Source organism: Strongylocentrotus purpuratus, unplaced genomic scaffold (assembly GCF_000002235.5).
Source record: "Strongylocentrotus purpuratus isolate Spur 01 unplaced genomic scaffold, Spur_5.0 spur5_scaffold_3, whole genome shotgun sequence".
Taxonomy (NCBI): Eukaryota; Metazoa; Echinodermata; class Echinoidea; order Camarodonta; family Strongylocentrotidae; genus Strongylocentrotus; species Strongylocentrotus purpuratus.
Window position 1 is genome coordinate 23,032,084 of NW_022145609.1, and position 21,184 is coordinate 23,053,267.

Consider the following 21,184-nt stretch of genomic DNA (forward strand, 5'->3'; position numbering starts at 1 on the left):
AGCTTCCGGTGATCAGACCATTGCTGACCCGCCCAAGCTTTCATCCTCTCCCTCTTCCCCTTCCTCATCCTCTTTCGCTTTCTCTTCCTTTTCTTTTTCCTCCTCCTTTTTCTCTCCCTGATGATGAAGTTCTCTATGTTGTTCTCTCTATCCCTGCAGGAGGACCAAGCCAGTGCTACCTGCTTGATTCTGGCCTGTTCCACAGCTTCCAGTGATCAGACCATCGCTGACTGGGCCACCCAAGCTTTCCTCCTCTCCCTCTTCCTCTTCCCCTTCCCCTACCTCTTCCCCTTTCCCTTACTTTTCTTTTTCCTCCTCTTTCTCTTCCTGATAATGAAGTTCTCTATGTTGCTCTCTATATCCTTGTAGGAGGACCAAGCCAGTGCTACCTGCTTGATCCTGGCCTGTTCCACAGCTTCCAGTGATCAGACCATCGCTGACTGGGCCACGCAAGCCTTCTTTCTTTACGGTGGGGAACCTGGAGGCATCATGATGGACCAGCAGCCTCCCCCAGTGGCAAATCTTGCTGCCGTCTTCGGTGAGTAGTACATTTGTTTTATAAAGACAGCTTTTATAATAAGGGAGACAAAAAAGGCAGCTTTTATTTGCAGATGACCTCTAAAGCAGGTTTCTTTATAACACATTTCGCCAGGAAGTTAAATCGCACGTTCAGGCTTTTTTGTTTCCAGCAAAACGTAGTGTAGTAAAAGAAAAATATATTTGCAAATTAATTTGAGAACATAATAAATCAGGTAAATATCTTTCTCTAAGAATAGTTTTGGCTACAAGGAACATAGAAACAATGTCGCTTTTAGCACGTGTAAGAGGTGTTTAAAATTGAAAGGCGTGTGTCTCGGTTCCCCCTTATATACCAGCGCCCACGCTACGTGACTTTTAACGGGCAACCAACGATTTCATTGAGTATTCAAGCAAGTAGCTAATCTTGCTGCAGTTTTTGGTGAGCGGTTCAATGAAAGCCGTCTGAAGACCACTCAAGAGGGGAAAAGATAAGAAAAGCAGTCTTTATGTGTAGGTAGACTTGACGATGATGATGGTGGTAGATTCTTGTTTAGCGCTCATATCTGTCATGCTGTCATACTCCTGGTGCTCCGACACAGTTACCCCGGTCATAGCCAAGCAGCCAGAGATGTTGCGTTGTAGCACATCAAAGACCCATCTACACCTAAGTGGAGAGTGGCAAATGTGGATTAATGCCTTTCCAAAGGACATAAGTGCCGGATTTGGATTTGAATCCTCAAACTTATGATTGTACTATGACACCTTCAGTTCTTTTGATACAGGCAGCCACTGAAGCAAGTTTTCAAAGAGAATTAAATTGAATAAGCTTGATCCCTTATTCAATTCAATACTTAAAGGGGGTGTAGCATGACGAGACTATGTGTCTTTCCCATGGCTCACTTATACATGTGTTTATTATTATATGAGATTGATTTTCAAAGTTTGAACTTGTAAGCAACGTTGCATAATGTTCTCTCCATGATAACAGGAGCCACGACCCCCGTTGTAGGCCAGACAGGTCACGACACCACCAACCGCCCCTTTGGCAGCCCCGGAGGCGCCACGCCCGGATCAATGCGCCCTGCGGTTGCCTCCACACCTTTCCACCAGTCCACGCCCGCCAATCAGCCACCCATGTCTGGTCTCCCTCGGTACGCCCAGCTGTCTGGTAAATTCCAGGGACTGTGCCTGTACTACGGCAGAATCGTCAGGTAATATGAAGTATGAAATAGCCTGGACTTCTCCCACAAGAATAGATACCTTAAACACTTGATTGTACCAAGGAGTTTTAAGAGATGGAGTCACATCTAGCTCATTCCCTTTGTACCATCTTCGCCAGGAGAAAAAAATATGTCAGGCATGTGCTTAACTGGATCTTTCTTGCAGATACGTAGACAAAAGATTCCTGCCTAGCTGCAAACTATTACTGTCCTTTGATTAGATATATGAAAACTTCTATTTATGTCCATAATAAAAAGTGAGAATGGAAAATGTTGATATAACACGATCTTCTTGTTACCATTGTATAATGTACAGGCCCATGTGGGAGCATCGTCTGGTGAAAGAAGTACCTGTCATTGGACACCAACCCCTCAAGACATTGGTGAGTTCAAGGGCTGAAAAGTGGCCCATATCTACATACTCTCAGAACATTCCTTTTTTTATAATTGCTCATTGAAATCTGTAAGTGTCATGATAGTAATGAAATGGGTGTATTGTAAAGCTTCGTTATTGTCCTTTGATTATTTTATTAAAATATTTCTTCTTCTTCAATTTTGTATCTTTCTATGTTCTAGTTCATACGGTAATGGAGAATTGAAGGGTTTCAAGTTTGTCTTGTTCATCGCTTGCTGCTCATGTTCAATATTTATGTTAATATAAAATGACTTTCGTCTGCGTTATGGCAGTTACTCTCCATGTATGGGCAGAGCTGTCATGTCAGTCTTCATAGCTTTAATGGTTATGTTGAGAGTTATAATTACACTGGGTAGTGGTGGGGGGCGGGGGCCACCACTCTGATTCAGTGCCCATCACTAATCAGCGGTTCTAGCACAAAAGCTCACCACTTGAGAGTCGACATGTCATATCAAATGTATCGCAAATTTGGAATTGTGTGACAGAAATGACAAAGTATGTAGATTTTCATCAAATGCCTACTGGCACTTTGAATGTGACACTTAAACAACTGGTTGTGTAATATCCTATACTGTAACATAAGTGTAATACCCTATATTGTATCTTACCTGTAATACCCTATACTGTATGAGTAATATGTATACTGTATCATACGTGTACTATCCTATTCTGTATGCGTAATACCCTATACTGTTTATTATGTGTAATACCTTATTCTGTATGTGTAATACCATATACTGTATGTGTAATACCCTATACTGTATCACATGTGTAATACCCTATACTGTATCATATACGTAATATCCTTTACTGTATCATATGTGTAATACTCTATACTATATCATATGTGTAATACCCTATACTGTATCATATGTGTAATACCCTATACTGTATCATATGTGTAATACCCTATACTGTATCATATATGTAATATCCTTTACTGTATCATATGTGTAATACCCTATACTGTATCATATGTGTAATACCCTATACTGTATCATATGTGTAATACTCTATACTGTATCACATGTGTAATACCCTATACTGTATTCCTTTCAGATGTCCTTGAGCACTGGAAGCCACGAGTTGAGTTCTGTGTTGAGAGACATGAAGGCATTGAAGACCTTTCTGGAGAAGAACTCACAATACACCATGATGGCTGAAAAGTGAGTGTGTCTCAACCCCTTACATGCCCCCGTTGGCATATGCTCTGCATGTTACGACAATCCCGTTGACGATGGTTCTATGTGAATTGCCCCCTAGACAATCACCCCCCCCCCCCCCTGGCAATTAACAGTGGGACAATTACCTCCTCCCTCCTTAAAATTTCCAATAGGACAATTCCCCCTAGGACAAGAAATAGTGAAATGAAACAAAGCAAAGTCAAAGATTTAAAACGAAATATGAGTTTATTTTTAACTGAAAAATGAAGATTGTTGGTGTTGGTGCAAATAGTATAAATTGAATGACTGCCAGATAACACCAGCCAACAACATTACAATGCTTATTTATTTATCAATGCGTCAAGTGGACAGTTCCCCATAAAGGAATATTCATTTGGTAACAATGTTTCACTCACTGTTACATTTCAAGCCCTGTTATCTCGTAAGTGCTCACTGTTTCATCAATTGCAAAATTATATAATCCTCTTTCTTTATCAGTGCTCTTTTACTTACCTTGACATTTAAAACCCCTATATATTTGTTGGTGCTCTTTAATTTAATTTTGAAATTGTATTCCCTCTTTCTCTGTGTTTTAGCATGGCAAATAGCATGCCTAGCAACAACATGATGAGAGGAGATAGTCTTGTTTCTGGAGGTCCTGCGTTGCAGAGAGAGCATCTCAGGATGAGAGGTAAGTAAGGCAATAGCGCCCTCTAAATAAACAGTGGGGTGTTTCACAAAGATCCTAAGTTGAACCTATCTCTAAGTTGGACTTAGAAAAATATGGAAAGCCATTAGCATCTTTGAAAATATTTTTAAATGGATAGGGAAAAAGCTGTCAGCGGGAACAAGAGAAACAGCAGACAGAGAAGAATGGGATAAACTTGTGATGGCCACAGCAGCGCAGCTAGCGCCACCTGACTGAAGGAAGAAGAAGATATGAAATTAGTTTGTGTTTCTGCACACACCAATAATTTAGTTTGTCCGCAAGTCTACTCACAAATTTGCTTTTACATTATTGCGAAGTGCTAGTTTTGTTTTCAGATATTATGAACATTTCTGATATGACAGCATGCAACCCCAAGCAAACATGGTTCCTTTTGAAAAAGGAAAAAACAAGTACCAAACACCGACTTATTTTTGTCATTGTGTTTTGTAGTTACAGTCAAACCTGCTTTAGCAACCACCTGCATGGAAAGACCACATTCCTTGTTTCCCTTGAAAATGTTTTCCCATTGAAACATGTAATAAAGGAACCTGTACATAAAGACCATCTTCCTGTTAAGTCCACTTTTCTTCTTGTTTCCCTTGAGTAGTCTTCATATACGGGTTTCAATGTACTCTAAAAGCAAGGACATATATTTACATGGATTCCATTTCCTCGGATTGGTGTTTAGCTTTTATTATGCATGTATGGTAAAAGTAACAGCTAAGCAAGGATTGAATTTTAAATTTGTTTCTGTATGATTCCTTTGTCAAGCCGAAATCTATGCTAATGAGAGACAGTCTCTGATGAATCTGCAGAAGTTGGTTGACATGACCGTCGAGGTTCTGGATATGCTGAAGCTACTCTGCTATCATCAATTCCACGTTGTAGCCGCAACACTTTCTCAGGTAATTGTATTATTATTATTACACTGTATAATAATATCATAATAATAGTAATAATAGTAGTAGTAGTATGCAAGTAAAAACTTACCAAAACAGGTAATTTTTCTACTGATTGTAAAGAAAGAACTAATTTCCAAGTTACATCAACAATCGAATGAACCTTGCAGATTCTAAAAACTACCAGGAATATTGTCGACTACATTCTCAAGCTTTCATCTAAAATGTCAAGTAAATGTTAAAGTAATGAATAATACAACTTTTCCTGATTTCTTCAATATTGAGATGTGCATGTCAATGTCGAAATGAAGAGAAATGTTGCATTAAAATTAAGACTTAAAAGCCCCACAGCACTAGTTTGGCCAGGAGGGACTAGACCTCCCTGCATGGTCACTGACAGGTGGTTATCTCATCAAATAAGTTCTCAAATAACATAAGAAAAAGGGGATCATGGGGGACCAATGGTCACCGATTAGGCATTGTTTGCTATATAGAGGGCGCAAGTAGCTATTAGTAGTGCAGTGGGGCTTTAAAGGAATATTTCTCTTTTGTGCAGATGGATCAAGAAGAACTGAAGAAAATTACATTTAGAGATCTTGTATTACGAGGAAAAGAGGTGAGTTATTCTGTTCTTGAAACATTTAGTGACCGTAGGTTACAGATCATGGTTTTTCAACTGTTAAGTTCATGATTTACATTTATTTCCCTCCTGTAGGTTAAGTTTTTGTAGACTTATAACACAGGGATATATCCTTTTCATAATCATTATTCCTATCAATACCACCATTATCATAATCATAATCATCAGTATTACCATCACTGGTATGATCATCATCAACAGCAGCACCACAAATACCATCCCTACCACCACAACCATGATCATTATCATCATCATCATCATAATAGTGGAGTCTCGTATAACGCTCATGTCTGGCATATTGCCTCTCTTGGCGCTCCATTATTACCCTGGCTTTGGCACGGCTGTCGTTACAGCACTGGAGTATTTTAAGGGATTAATCCCTGACAAATACCCTTCTACCTCATTTGAGTCGAGTGAGGCATGATGTCTTACCAAAGGGTGATAGTACTGCAACAGGGATTTGAACCCTATACCTTCAGGTTCACAGTGTGGAGACGTATCCACTGGACCACGACACCTCTAAACCTCATCATCTTCTTCATCATCCCCACTACCACTATCATCAACTTTAGTTGATGTTTAGAGTTTATATGTATCTTTTTTTGTTATGTACCAATCATTATTGATAAGCTGTAAATATTGTGATATTAGTTTTGATTTAATAAAACATACAAATAAATTTTAAAAAAAATACATAGTAGAGTTATCAATACAAGTTAAAGTGATCATATTATTGGCATCATTTATCATCACTTTAGTGTCATGGTCAAGTGGTTTAAGGCGCTTGACTGGAGATGCTAATATCCTTTGGCAAGATATTTACCTGCACTTGCTACTCTCCACCCAGGTGTTAAATGGGTACCCGGTAGGATGCGAAAGTTCATGTGGTTGGATGAGCTTGTGTGCACTTGTAAAATGGCGAGTGGCGAGGCGGGGTAATGACCGGGGTAATAATATATCTGTAAAGCGTTTAGGCACATTGTTTCGATGTATTGGGGGCTATATAAAAGCAGAATATTATTATCATCAACATTTGTGTATTTCTCTCTCGTTTGATTCATTAGATGTGCGGTAGTCTCATCACAGCCCTCATCAATCGATACATCGGTGACAACAGCACAACGGAAGCTATCAGTACCCGACTGAGGGAAGTGTGCCCATCACTCTACAGCGCCAACGATGCCACATGTACAAAGGTCAGACAAGACAGCCCTTAAGCTCAGAAAATGTTTCTTAAAGCCCCTCTGCACTAATTTGGCATAGAGGTATTAGACCTCCCTGCAAGGCCACTGGCAGGTGGTTAACTCATCAACTCAGCTCTCAATCAACATGAGAAAAAGGGGATCATGGGGGACCAACAGGCACCAATTAGGCATTGATTGCTGTATAGAGGGCGCAAGTAGCTATAATTAGTGCAGTGGGGCTTTAGAAAAAGACACAAATAAGATACTCAAACTTTTAAGTTTGATTGAACTCAAGCTGTGGCTATGTAATAGACAAAGTGTAACATGAGCGACTGTGAATCTGCTAAAATGATGTGTCCATTTATTTCCCACTGTCTTCCAGTGGAGGTCTCCCTAACATGGGTTCTTTGAAAAGAGTGAAATCAGTTTTCAAGAGAGCTTCATATTGGGACACTTTTCAGGGTTCCCGTAGTCATGGAAAAACCTAGAAAGTCATGGACAAATTAATTTTCCTGGAAAATCATGAAACTCATGGAAAATTCAAACAACAGTCTTAGAAATTCATGGAAAGTCATGGATGTTGAGAGGGGAGATGGAGGTAATCACAAACACAAATAACTGCGTAGTATTTGTACGCCGCTGCAACCCATACAAAATTATGCTTATCTAGCCATGGAAAAAGGCACCAATGGGTCATAAAAAGTCATGGAATTTGGTTCTCAAATTACTGTGGGAACCCCGACTTTTCGTTTAAGGCCTCTTTGCAATAATCTTTTAATTGTGTAATGTCATTCTTTTCATCTCTCGCCCAGGCCAATGAGACGTTACAAGCAGCGATGACGGCTGAAACCAAGTCCGTCAGGGATAGACTGCTCCGAGAATCGTTGGAGGTAACTATGGTAACATTATCAGTGGATATGACACAACTATGGAGACTAGATTTCATGTCATCACTGTTCTGTTGTGATGTCACTGAATCTGTTTTTTTTTTTTTTTTTTTTTTTCTACACAGAAAAAACATTTCTTTTCACAATGTCCAAATGAGGCATAAGAGTTATGATGAGAGGTTGTTTGTTAACATGATAATTTAGAGAAGAACATCTTTATTGTTTTATGTGCGTGATTGTAATGCACGTCATAGGAGCACGGCTTTGTTGAGGGGTAGTTCAAATCTCTGTCCCTGTATGTGGCAGAAAATCTATTGATTGTATCCCTGTTAGAAAAAATATCGGTTTCTGTAAAGTAATACTCAGGCATGAGATTCCTCTGACAATCTGTGTATTTCCACCAATTTCAAGATTTCAAGACGGGGGAAACAAAAACGGATATTAAAGGGGATTTTTTCTTTACCAGTAGTTAAAATGATATAGTTGGGGAGAATTTAGAAATCGATCAGATCAGGTTTTCTCCATTTTTATTGACCTTTCTCTGTCTCATCCCTGAATTCTCATGTGTTGTTTTTTTTCTGAACAGCTTTTCAAGGAAGTGAGTCAACAGCTTAATCTGGCAGCAATATGTGCAGAATTTCACCAAGGTCAGTTGAAATATATCTTCTTGAAAAGATTCAGTGGCAGCAATATGTATCATATCAAGACCCTAGCCCGATGAAGATACAACCATGATGATGGTGGTGGTGATGGTTATGGTGATGATCATGATGATAATGATGTGCATGTGCATGTTATGTAAACACTCTCAACAATGTGGCAATCATGGGTTTCAGTCTATAGGTAGTAAAGAGTTATTACAACAGAGTATGATCTGTCAGCTTCTCTTCGTGATGTCCATTAGTTGGTGTTTACCAACAAAGATGATAAACTATGTGCTCATGAGGGAGTGCCTGCTATAATATAATAATAATAAATATAGGTTTCTAGGCATTGAATGATTTGAATGTAACTTGGCAGCTTGTTCCAGAGGACCGGTGTGACATACACAAATGCTCGATGACCATAATGGATAGTTCATGTTCTGGGACTATCATGAATATTCATGAAAGCTAATGAATATTCACTAAAAAAATTGTGTTTGTTTTGACTCTCTGCAGCCCACTACTACGATGGTGTGGTAGACCTGTGCTTATCAGCTGCCTTCAAGAGAGACCCTCACAACCTAGCTCTTATCTACTACAAGAATGGCAAGAAACCTGAAGACGCCCACGGAATGGAAGCATTCTCTGCCCGGTAATGACCTTGAACCTATTGAAAACGTTTTATTAGCAATAAATCAAAGGTTAAAACTGCCAATTATCAGGGGCGTACTTCAATCAGGACATTTTTAAGAGTCATTTTTGTTTCGGTTATTTCGAGCAAAACATTTAATTTGCTGTACGGATGTGATGTAAGCTCCTCACAACGAAAGTGCCAGCAGTATACATTCTGACTTTGGGCTATTTCGTAATGTAACCAAATTTAATGCATACATCTCTGTGAAGTGCCTCAATACAAACTATTTCATTCACCTGATAAGAATAATAGTATTTCATTATTCTTATCAGGTGAATGAAATAGATTGTATCGATCGAGGCTCTTCACGAAGACGTATGCATTAAATTTGGTTACATTACGAATCTGTGTTGCGAGGACCTTACGTCACAAAAAAGTGCATTGTGGGGAGAGCCGGCTCGATAATTAAATTGTTCTTTGCTCATTAATACAACAAAAATTAAAAATGAGTCTAAGCACCATTTTCCAAAATTAAGTTATACAGGTATATGGGCTTTTAAATTTTTTGTCTATCTAATCAGCTCAACTTTTCAGTGGAGTGGACTTGTACTTTAAGTGAAGGGGTTTTGAACTTTCAGTGAAAAGCACTGTACACACATGACTTTGTACCAGACCACAGGTTTTGTAGTTACATGTATATCCATTTCGTATTTTGAAATGTTACATGTTTATACATTTTACATTCTTATTCCTAGATTTGAATGTTACAAGTCCATCACAGACATCTTAGACCAGTTGCTGTCTGCCAGCCAGGCCCAGCCCTCTTCTCCAGCGGTACCCAACAGACCAGGTTCTCCTCCTAAGCCTGATCCAAACAGACTCTCTAATACAGATGCGGAACATTATGTAAGTCAACATTCATACAGAGACCAAGCAAATTGGCATGTGCCTGGTGTGACATTTTTTAAAAATTATTTTGTCAACTGTTGAGGTTAGATTGTTGAAGTATTGTTGCTGATGACAATTTTGATGAAATATGGACTGAAATGTTTTGCATAGATTTTTAAATTGTTTAAATTGTGATTTTCTCTTTATGTACCGGTATATTCATTGTGTGTGCCTAAATGAGTGGCCTTATTCTGTTATGCAGATCTCGAGTATTTGAACATATAAATGTGAAAACCCATTTCGAATGACCTTAATTACAGTAGTATACTATGCTTCAAAACCATACGTATGGGAATTGCCTCTGTACTACCTTTGAAAACCATGTGTACTATCTTTTGTTTAGTTTGATGCTATGATGCACAAGTGCCTTGTCTCAGACGATGAACTCTTCCATGTCACCCTCTACGATTGGCTGGTCAACAAAGGCCTCAAGGAACAACTACTAGCGGTAAGAAACCAGTAAACCTAACCAAGTCAAAGCCTTTGTATCAACTCTTATAATTCCATATTATCTTATTACAAGTCAATTAAAAAAAAATCATACCTAGATCTGAAGTCAAATGAATTTATGCTTTTTGTCACACAATGCTTTTTTTAAGACCCCTATTTTTAAGCCTAAAAATAAAATGTTTTTTGCAGACTCTGTAGGCAGCAAGCCAAATCGCGTCTTATTTCAGGCTTCAGCGTTCAAAAACCCATGCTGTGAAAGACCTTATACTCAGAGATATACGGTATATGATTCTGTCCATTGATATTCCTTTAAAAAATTAGAAACCAGGCACAGAAGTACTTTAAACATGAAGTAAATTTATCTTTGATTCTCTCCACTTTATTTACCTTACTTATTTTTGAAGGAAGTTTAAAATGTTCACTTCACTTTATGTACATTTTGCTGCACCCTCTCGATTTCTGTCAGATACCTTCGCCCTTTGTTGAGCCGTACATCAAGCGGGCCGTCAACTACAACACTGATAGTCTGGAGATGTTGGATCTGCTGTGGAAGTATCATGAGAAGAGCAAGAACTACCCGGCCGCTTCTAGGATCCTCTTGAAGCTAGCGGAGAGACACAGGTAAGAACCTGACCAGTTAGAAGCGTACCAATCACATAAAAGAAATACATGTAATTTGCATTAAGGTAGAGTGTATAAAGTCAATCTTTATAATAGAAAAACCTTGCACTCTATAGGTTAACGGTTAATGGGTGAAGTCCACTCTGATATCAAGTTGGTTTCAATAGAAGCAGAAAAATGAGAGGATAACAGGTCAGTAAAAGTATTGAGCAAATTCAGATTAAAAATTGTGTAGTTATGAATTTTTGAAGTTCCTATCAATTAAACACAAATTGGCAACTCTATGACCTATCTTGCAAGCTCCTCTTGAATTTGTTCTGTACAGAAAATTTCATGAAATTTCATTTTGTTTGTTATTGATGATGGAATAGATTTTTTTCCATACAGGGGTTGTATAGAATCATATTTGCAATAATTATGTTTAGGATGCATGTATGACCAAAAAATTATCTTAAGGGAAAATAAAATTTCTGATAAATGGTTTGGCTGATTGAGGATTGCTGTTCATAGACTGGTGCATAATCATGTCAATCTTGCTTCTCCTTTCAGTACGGATGTGAAGCTACAGCAAAGAATAGAGTACTTTTCTCGTGCAGTGATGTGCAGCAAGAGCAGCAGTCTGAGGACAAGCTCGGCAAGTGAAGGAGAATTCCTGCATGAAATTGAAGAGAAACTTGAGGTAGAAAGAAGTAGTTTTTCACAATATTGTTTTGTTTTTTGTGTGTTAGTTCCTGACTGATAACTTTCTCTGGCAACCTAAAAATATTCTTATATTTGATTTTTATGCAACATGTCTGTGTAATCCTATATACATATTTCTGTGTACAGTGTTTGTAACTTTACCAAGAATGGGCCAAATTTCTTATCATTTTGATGATTCCAGAACCGTGCAGTAAACACCAATACTTATATGCTAGATGATCAACCTTTTCTGATTGATTCCACACCGTTTCTTTCACACTGCAATCCCATGACCAGAACTCAACTTTATCTTTAATAAATCAGATTCAATTTTTAAGGTTTGTGCCGAACTTTGTCTATGAAAATAATCTGTTGTTTTGACCTATGGAGCGATAGTGGTTGAAGAGAATCAGATCGGTTGACTGATAAAAAGATGGCAGCGATTTTAACCAGTTTCGTATTTCTCCCAGGTGGCCCGCCTCCAGTTACAGGTGTATGAAGCCATCTCTCAGTCGTGTAACCATAGCGACCCACATGTACAGAATGCCCTCTCCGTCCTCGACTCGGAGTTGATTGACATTACCAAAGTAAGTGTATCTATTTTCACTGGTAGTTCATTAAAGGCATCGTTTAACAATGTTAAATCTGAGATGCATGGCCCTACGTGTTAGCAGTGTCTGTGATACGGTGTAATATTGAAGCCCTAAAAAAAATTGTGATTCAAAATGATCAAGAAAAAGTGCCTCAAAAGAGTAAAATTCTTTGATTGACCGGTTTTACCATACCCGTTTTCCCCAATAGACTGTAGTGTAATGAAAACCGTTTGGCAAATGCCAAATTTGATTTCGATTTCCAATCATAAATATCTTGATAATCAGACAGGCAATCGGCTTCATGGGGTTCCTGACTGACCTACAGGTTTATAATTATCATTGCAGCATAGCTAAATCCAGGATTTTGAAAATTTGGCTGTGGGTATTTTTTTTCTGATAAGACATCCTGTCACTTTCTATGTGCTGCCCTCTTTTTGCTGATTGAGGACAACTGCATGAACCTGTTGTTGCCGGCTGGATAAGAGCAGTACAGGGCAGCAAATTAGAACATATGGGTTAAAGACGCATAGTAGTGGGCTCTCTTTTGGGAATTAAACACCATTTGGGTGTTGACCCAATAACGGGTGTTGTCAGTCAACAGGATTAGCCTTCAGTTTTATGACCAACAGGCCTTATGTAATGCACTGCATTTTCCACCCATCCCCCATATTGTAAAGTCATTATCTTACATATTCCGCACCCAAAGACTCTCTGAGAGACTAGGGGGGATTTCTTGATGGGACCACGGGTTGCTGTGTACACGATTTGTACATCCACCAAGTGTGGTGTCAGCGAATTGTGACCTTCTGCACATAGACACTGATCCATCTCCTTTTATCCTCGGCTACTGTCCATTACGACTACATTTTTATGGGTCGCCCTGTAATTTCTATCAATGTCAATTGTTCTTTTTTTCCTTGACTGCAGCTTTATGGTGACTTTGCCAGTGGGTTTGACCTGTCCAGATGCAAGCTGGCCATTGTCCACTGTGCCGGTCACTTCGATGAGGAGCTCATTCAAGAACTGTGGCGAGAGATTATTGATAAAGGTTTATAAACTTATCTAAAAAATGAAGTTTGAAGCATGGTCCATTACTCCTTGTTTAACTGGGCTTTTTGGAGTATTTTCTTTCGGCCAGGGAGGGGGGTGTTTGTAATCTCGATCTCGGCTGTTGGAGATCCATTTTACACCAAATTTTACATGGTCATAGACACACATGTAAAGGAGACCTGTGCATCATTTTAATGAAAGTTTTGTTATAAAAAAATTCGATCTTGCTCATGGAGGGCTGCTTGGACACCCAAGATGCTTGTAAAAGAGGAACTGTGCAAAAATCTTCAGGAAAATGTACTTATTGAATACTTTGTTGTCATTTATGCAAATCAGATGCCTAATTTTACATATTTATTGGTCTTTCATCTGAAAATGAATTTTGGTATGGCATTATTTTTTGTGAATTTCTATATATGTGTTATCTTGTTGTTATTTCTAATTTATTTTATTTTCTACAGTTTAAACAGTTTTGTACATAACATGCAATGTCTTAAATTCGTATTTTTTTTGTGTGCCTTTCTTTCAGAGCTATACCAAAGTGGGGACAAGCTGGCTGCTACCCGTATGGCCATCCTGAGTAAACTTTTGATTAGCTTAGGCAAGATTTACAGCACGTCAGAGAGATACTTTCCCTTGGGTAAGCACCGAGTCACGCCTAAGGTTACAGCTGATGAGCGATTATTCAAGAATACTAGCAATAAAGAGACGAGAGAAAAAAATGGGCATGAAAATAAAAAGTTCTTCATTTTCAATAGTTCAAGCTTTTACAATTATCTGATTCAGTTGAATTCCATCGTAATAAAATCACTAAATCCTCAACTACCGTATTTGCCGGAGTAAAGGCCGCAGTATTTTTGGAAGAGAAAATATCAAAAAGTCGGGGTGCGGCCTATGCGGCGAAAGAGTAAAAAAAAATATTAAAAAAAGTCAAAACCAGCACGAATTTGCACATATGGGACTAGATCTACGAACGGTACAATAACTATACATTTCCACACATCTTACTGACAATTTTATCTTGCATTGTTGACATGAAGACGAAAATAAACTTCCAAAAACAACATCTGCCGATAGATCTTGATCCAAGTTCGTGCCAATGCATTGCAAAAGTAAAAGAAGGGCCCGTTTAACGGAGCTGTCACGAAGCATCCAGCACGCGAAGTCGCTATTTTGAATCCATTTCAATGCACAAGAGAGAGGCGCAATGTATACATCACAGAAAACTACATTGGTTAGCATCAGTGCGGGTTGGCCGAGCGGTCTAGGGCAGTGATTTTAGTCACATCAACATTTGAGCGCAAGAGATCAAATCCTGATTTCGACAAAAGTTTTTTTTTTTTTTTTTTTTTTTTTTTTTTTTTTCTTCAAAATCGGGGGTGCGGCCTATACGGCGCTGTAGCCTTATCGCCGGCAAATACGATAATTGTAAACACAATGGCCCGCATTCACAAAGGAGTTTTAAATTTAACCCATGGTTTAAATCTTCAGTTACATACCCATGGTTTAAAATTAGTGCAGAATAAGCGTGACACATTCAGAGGTCCAATATTATAGGCCCGCAAGGCAAGGTACGCTTAATTTGGCTTAATTATAAACCATGGGTTATGTAAATGAGGGTTTAAACCATGGTTTAAATTAAAACTTCATTGTGAATTGGGGCCAATAGGTGCATTCATATCACACTCTTCCCAGGGAATGCTCAAGGCACCTACAAAGTACTGATGTTAGCCTAGTTTTAGCCGAGCTGCCCTATAATACTGAAAGCATTCAAGGATTACTTTCCTACCAACTAGTACTGCTTATTAACAGATTTAGAAGAAGAATTTTTTTTTGAAAATCAATGATTTTCCATGATTTTGAAGTTGACTCAGCACAACTGATTATTTATGGTCCTTGGGCCTTGGTTAAAGGGATTGGGTAATTTTTTTCTCAGATTCTGAAACAAAATCCTAGATTTAGCTCATGCTGCAATGATAATTATAAAACCTTTAGGTCAGTCAGGAACCCACTGACTTTTACAAGCCGATCGCCTGTCTGATTATCAAGATATTTATGATTGGAAATTGTAATTCAAAAATTCGTTTTGCTACGGCTTTTATAACACTACAGTCTATTGGGGAAAATGAGTATGGTACAAGGGTCACTCAAAGATTTTTACTTTTTTGAGGTCACTTCATGATCATTTTGAATCACTTTTTTTTTTTAGGGCTTCAATATTACACCATATCACAGACACTGATAACATGTAGGGCCCTGCACCTCAGATTTTACATTGTTAAACGATGCTTTTAAACTAAATTCTCACATTTCCCCCTTAACCATCATTCAGATTTCTTGGTGTTGCACCTAGAGAAGAAAAACTGTGAATTAGACTGGAGCGAGTCGTGGGTGTTCAAGACTCTGCTGGCAGCCGATGTACCCCTTCTTAAACTACACTGTGTGTACGACAGACACTTCAGAGCTAAGGTGAGGCTCATAAGACAAAGTTTTTAAGAAACGGTTAAAGCAGGTTGTTGGACATAAATGTGGTTGTAAGGCACATATGCAAATATTTGACCAACATTTTTGACAAGGGAATGTATTTGTTTAAGTTTATTACAGATGTATTATGTTTACTTCAAAAGTTGCAGAGATTATTTGAGTCAAGTATTGTTTTATTACTATATTTCCTCGTTTTTCTACCTCAGTTGCTTTTCGTTTCAATGCTTTATTCTTTCGTTTGCTGTAAAAAGATTATATATCATCTATGACCAGTAAAAGCATTTGGTACAAAGAAATGAAGAGTCTTATGATCTCTGCCGTGAAACGCCCGATCGCTGCGAAAATTTGCATAGATGTCAAGTGAAGTGTATAGAATACTATGGTAATTTCAAATTTTTGAAAAATTCACTCAATTGCATATTTATGGTAATTTATGCAAATAAGGTCTTAAAATTCACATTTTTGCCCATTATTCATATTTAAGCATTCTTTCTCACTACATATATTTGTTAGACCATTTGGAATAATAATACAACACAAACAATTGAAAAACCAGGGTTATTCCTTATGTTATCTATTGTTTTGATAATTTCTTATGTATTTCTTTGTTTTTTTAACTTATGTATTTTATTGTTTTTGTTGTTTTATTTCATTTCCAACTATAATTCAACTATTTTAACCCCAAAATAAACATCTAAACTATAAACAAGACCAAATAACCCATGCTTTATCTCTTTATTTGAAAAATGAGATTTCCATATGTTTTGTACACAAATCACAAAAATGAGCAATTTTCGGGCTGACATGCAAAGACAAAAGGACACGTGACTTTGTAATGGTAGGTCCGATTTTCGAAAAATTCTTTCGAAAGATGCGCAAGACTTTCTTGCGTTAAAAAAATGTCGAGGGGGGGCTTCTTAAGCCCCCCCCCCCCCCCCCCCCCCCGGGCTAAATAGGGTTAAAAGACAAAAACCTCTATTAAATACCCTTCCCCTCCAAGAACTAATAAACGACACTTGTTTTGTTTGCTATGCCTAGGATCCATTCTGGCAGACATCCCGTAACCCTCAGCACATGCTGCGAGTCATCGCCTCTCTTCTCTCTGCTTTCACCGACAATGCTGCACTCGTACATCTACAGGATAGGTAGGTGGAACAATCTCTTGTACTATGGCGCATATCTATCTACACCAGGCTCTCTCCGTCAGATCCTGATCAAATGATTGGTCGAAACACAGTCACATGGAATTAATTTTGTGAGACTTTCACACAAACTGTGGGGTGTTTCACAAAGATCCTAAGTCAAACTTAACTCTAAGTTGGACTTAAAAATTATGGAGTGCTATTTGTACTTTGTAGCCTTTAACAAAAATACATTTAAAAGCGAAAATTCAAGTATTTTAGACTTTTTATTTATTCCACATCAAGAACATGAAATCTTTTTGATAATAGAAAATATGAATGATTTGAATCAACATGTATGCCTTTTAAAATATTTTCATAGATGCTAACGGCTTTCCATAATTGTTAAATCCAACTTAGAGACAAGTTCAACTTAGATCCTTTGTGAAACACCCCCCAGGAACTCTCTGCCAGATTGTAATCAAATGACTAGTGGAAACACAGTCACATTGGAATAATTTCCCAAAACTTTCACACAATCTGATCATTAAATAGCATGCAATAGTTTCCAGTACTAACCAATTAATTCTTAGTACGCGATGTGTAGTAGTGCACAGAGAGGTAGGTAACTTACATGTATGCTAGATGTCAGCTAATACTGTGAAGCACTGCGGGTTTACTTGTGGAGACGCATGTGCTCATTACAGTACACTGAAATGGGGTTTATCTGGCATGAATAATGACATGGACCAAGAAAACCTATGTACAGTCAAACCTGTTTATAGCGACCGCCCAAGGGAAACCATTTTCAAGGGAAACAAAAAATGTGGTCTTTGTAGACAGGTGGTCACCGAAGCAGGTTTGACTGTACCGGGGTATCTGCATTAAGATGAGATGTATGATAACTATTTATTTTTAAAAAAATTGTGGTCCCACTAGAAAATACTCCAACTTACCTATATCTCAAGGGTGAGGGAATTGTGATATATATGATGAGAATTCCACAAGATGGAAGGGATGGAAGTGAAGTCCACTCTTGCTGAATGAAAACACCTGTTATTGGGTAAACACCAGAATGGTGTCAAATTCCCCATGAGGACCCAATACTGTGCGTCTTTAACAGAAGTTCCCTGCACTTTACTGCCCTTTTGTTTTTCATTCTAGGCGTCTCTTCATCAACTCTACGCTGGATGCCATCGCTAGTTACAAGGTGGAGCTAGAAGCTACCCCCGGCAGGCCAAACATAATACAGTCCTACCTGGCTAGCTTTAATGACCTGCAGAGCCGTCTGGATAGGATGCAAATCAACCGTGCAAGATAAGAGCGCTGTCCCAAGTTTGCTACAAAGCAATGTTCAATGTGCCTCAAGAGGATGTTATCAACCAAGCATGATAGAAAATAGCAGTCCACTAGCTTTATATATCCATTTTGAATGGATTCAAATCAACCATGCGAGATGGAAATAGTCCTACCTACTTTGCTCCTTTATTTATAATTGTAGAAATGCAGTTTGCAAGGACTTTATTCAAGCAGGGTTGAAGCCTCCAAATCTCCTGAAGCCTCTGAGAAAAGGTTATTTGCCTTCATTTAATTAGAAGGGAGAAGGGAGAGATATTAAAGGCAGTGTTTACCAATGTTTCCAGTTTTACAAATCTGAGATGCATGGCCCTATGCATTGTCAGTGTCTGTGATATGGTGTAATATTGAAGCCCTAACAAAATTGCACTTCAAAATGATCATGAATTGCCTCAAAAAGGTAAAAATCTTTGAGTGACCGGTTTTACCATACTCATTTTGCCCAGTAAAAACCATTAGGAAAACGTTTTTTGAAATTTTGATTTCCAATTCAAAATATCTTGATAATCAGATCGGCTTGTAAAAGTCATGGGATTCCTGACTGACTTTAAGGTTTATAATTATCATTGCAGCATGATCTGAGGCAAAGATACCCAATCCCTTTAAAGAGAAATTAGGGATTTCTTCATGGAGAAACCATTCAGACATTTTTTTCTTTTGTGAAAAAATATTGTTCAGTTTATGGGACAAAATCACAGAAGTTACATCTCATGTGAATTCCACTTTTGGGTCCCACAAAACATTGCGTGGTATTTGTACGCCACCTGGATGCCGCAACCCCTACCAAATGGTACTTATCTGGTCATGGAAAATGGCAAATGTGGGTCATGGAAAGTCCTTGAAAGCCATGGAATTTGGTCCTCAAATTTCTGTGAGAAACTGAGAACCCTGCAGAACTCAATTTTATCTTTAAATTCTGTATATTGTATGAAGTATTTCATGTTTTCCTTCATATTTTGCCTGATCCCATAGCTAGCAGGGCTTTACTAAAGCGATGCACTACTCGAATATGTGATCGAGTGTCATTGTAGTATGGCGAAATATTTATATCTATATGGAATTCATATTCTCAATTATTTTTCCTGTAGATGATTAACATATGTGTACAGGTATCCAATTTATGTATCTTGTAGCTGTGATGCACAATTTTGTTAAACAAAAGTCACATTTTCTATCAGAATATTTTCATTTAGAAAAAGGGATTATTTTCTATGTTGGTTGTGAATACCCATGGGTTTAAAAAGAACATTTTGTTGACTAGTTTCAGGGTCCCGTTTCATAAACGTTATCATCAATAACTACTGTCACGATTCTATTACAAATTTGCCAATGCCTATAAATGAAATGTAACTATTTAAGTAGGTAGCTTATGGCAGCTATTGTAATTGATAACAAATTTTATGAAAGGGGATCGAGGAGTCTCTTAAGAAGTCAGTTTTCAATGAACCTTCAACCTAACCTATAATGTATCATTTGGATCAACTCCTCATTTTTTTAAGGCGGTTGAAGATATCTGTTTATGAAGCAAAAATTATTACAACGGATGCATACTTGGGAGTTGTAAGAATAGATGATTATGATTATAAGCATTCTTGATAAGAAATTGAATTGTACATTGACCTTGAAGCACATGCATGTATTAACGTTTTGTACAGGAAAGAAAATTGCAAACTCTTTGAAACTTATAACGTGATGTATGTTTGTACATTTTTGTTTTCCCAAGAAAAATTAAAATTAAAAAAACATGATCCAATAAAATGATTCAGACCTTATTTCCTTTCCCCTTTTTTGAGTGGGTAGCTGACTGAGTGGATTGGTTAGTAATATTGAGCGAGTACAAACCACTTCTGAATAAACAGTGCAACTGATCATTCTGACATCTCAGCACCCCCCCCCCCCCCCAACAACAAAACAACAACAAAAAAATTCTCCCTCTCTGGCCTTCTTTCTTGTCCACCCTCTCTTTCTTTCTCTCCAACATTTTCCAACACTTTTCTTTCTTGTTCTCTCTCTGATTACTTCCCTCCTGCTATCTTCCATTCTCTGGTTTCTGCATCTCTTTCTCTCTCTTCCCCCTCTCCCACTCTCTGTCTTTTGGTTCATTTTTATTACTTGTGACATGTTGACATGTCAAGTTTGAAAATGGAATGCAAGAGGTCACTCAACCAATATGTCCATACAATGTGCATATTTACTGATCAATATAAAAGCATCAAACATTGAAAATAAAATTATTAGGCCTACCCAATCAAACCATTTAAAATGAAACTGTACCATGTAACTTCTACATGCATTTTTTTTCTCCATCTTTGAACATTTTCATTTATTAATTTTCAGACAAGTATACTTGATTAGTAGTAAGTTATTAAAGAGGGTCTATTGCATTTTGAACAACCCTCCCCCCCCCCCCACCCAAACAAGTAATAAAACAACATTACAACAAAGAAATAATACGAACAAAGACAATTAAAATCCTGTGATCTTTATTAGGCACATATGTATTATGTACATGCCACATTAAGGGTCAAATAAGCTAGAAATGAATCTCAAAGAGCACTTCTCAAATTCTGTATGCAAAAGAAAATAAAGACCGATGTAAAAAGAAATATATGGGCCAGCCCTTCAAATAAATACGAATCTTCTTCAGTTTTACTTCAATATTATTTATTTTTACTACAGATACAGACGTTTAACCAGTATAGACCCTATTAAAACATGACAAGGTGCCCGACTGCCTGGCCTGGGAGTCGACTATCTAAGTACACAGAAAATGAGTGAATATGTAAGATGATGATTATCAAACATATGAATATGTTTGATTTACATGTATATGAACCAAATTCTACAATAGTTTCTCCTTACAAACATCACTCGATTGGTGATGCCACCTAGACAATAAATTGTTAAGGGAGGCTCACTAGCAAATCATTGATGTCTGTCTTTCTCTATCTCTCTTTTTTTTCTCT

At 37.8% G+C, this 21,184-nt stretch overlaps 1 protein-coding gene across 1 annotated transcript in view; it reads left to right on the forward strand.

The window, feature by feature from the left end:
* The window catches only part of LOC753562 (nuclear pore complex protein Nup155), a 35,715-nt gene extending 17,137 nt beyond the window's left edge, over window positions 1-18,578 (forward strand). The window contains exons 14-34 of the mRNA XM_030996324.1: window positions 370-538; window positions 1,508-1,730; window positions 2,056-2,122; window positions 3,214-3,320; window positions 3,914-4,008; window positions 4,798-4,931; window positions 5,482-5,541; window positions 6,630-6,761; window positions 7,562-7,639; window positions 8,223-8,283; window positions 8,797-8,932; window positions 9,670-9,820; window positions 10,206-10,310; window positions 10,779-10,933; window positions 11,483-11,612; window positions 12,085-12,201; window positions 13,135-13,255; window positions 13,787-13,897; window positions 15,590-15,726; window positions 16,780-16,886; window positions 18,027-18,578. Of these exons, the coding sequence (XP_030852184.1) occupies window positions 370-538; window positions 1,508-1,730; window positions 2,056-2,122; window positions 3,214-3,320; window positions 3,914-4,008; window positions 4,798-4,931; window positions 5,482-5,541; window positions 6,630-6,761; window positions 7,562-7,639; window positions 8,223-8,283; window positions 8,797-8,932; window positions 9,670-9,820; window positions 10,206-10,310; window positions 10,779-10,933; window positions 11,483-11,612; window positions 12,085-12,201; window positions 13,135-13,255; window positions 13,787-13,897; window positions 15,590-15,726; window positions 16,780-16,886; window positions 18,027-18,183 (2,553 nt within the window). The 3' untranslated portion in view covers window positions 18,184-18,578. The remainder of the gene's footprint in view (window positions 1-369; window positions 539-1,507; window positions 1,731-2,055; window positions 2,123-3,213; window positions 3,321-3,913; window positions 4,009-4,797; window positions 4,932-5,481; window positions 5,542-6,629; window positions 6,762-7,561; window positions 7,640-8,222; window positions 8,284-8,796; window positions 8,933-9,669; window positions 9,821-10,205; window positions 10,311-10,778; window positions 10,934-11,482; window positions 11,613-12,084; window positions 12,202-13,134; window positions 13,256-13,786; window positions 13,898-15,589; window positions 15,727-16,779; window positions 16,887-18,026) is intronic.
* The last annotated feature ends 2,606 nt before the right edge of the window (window positions 18,579-21,184 follow it).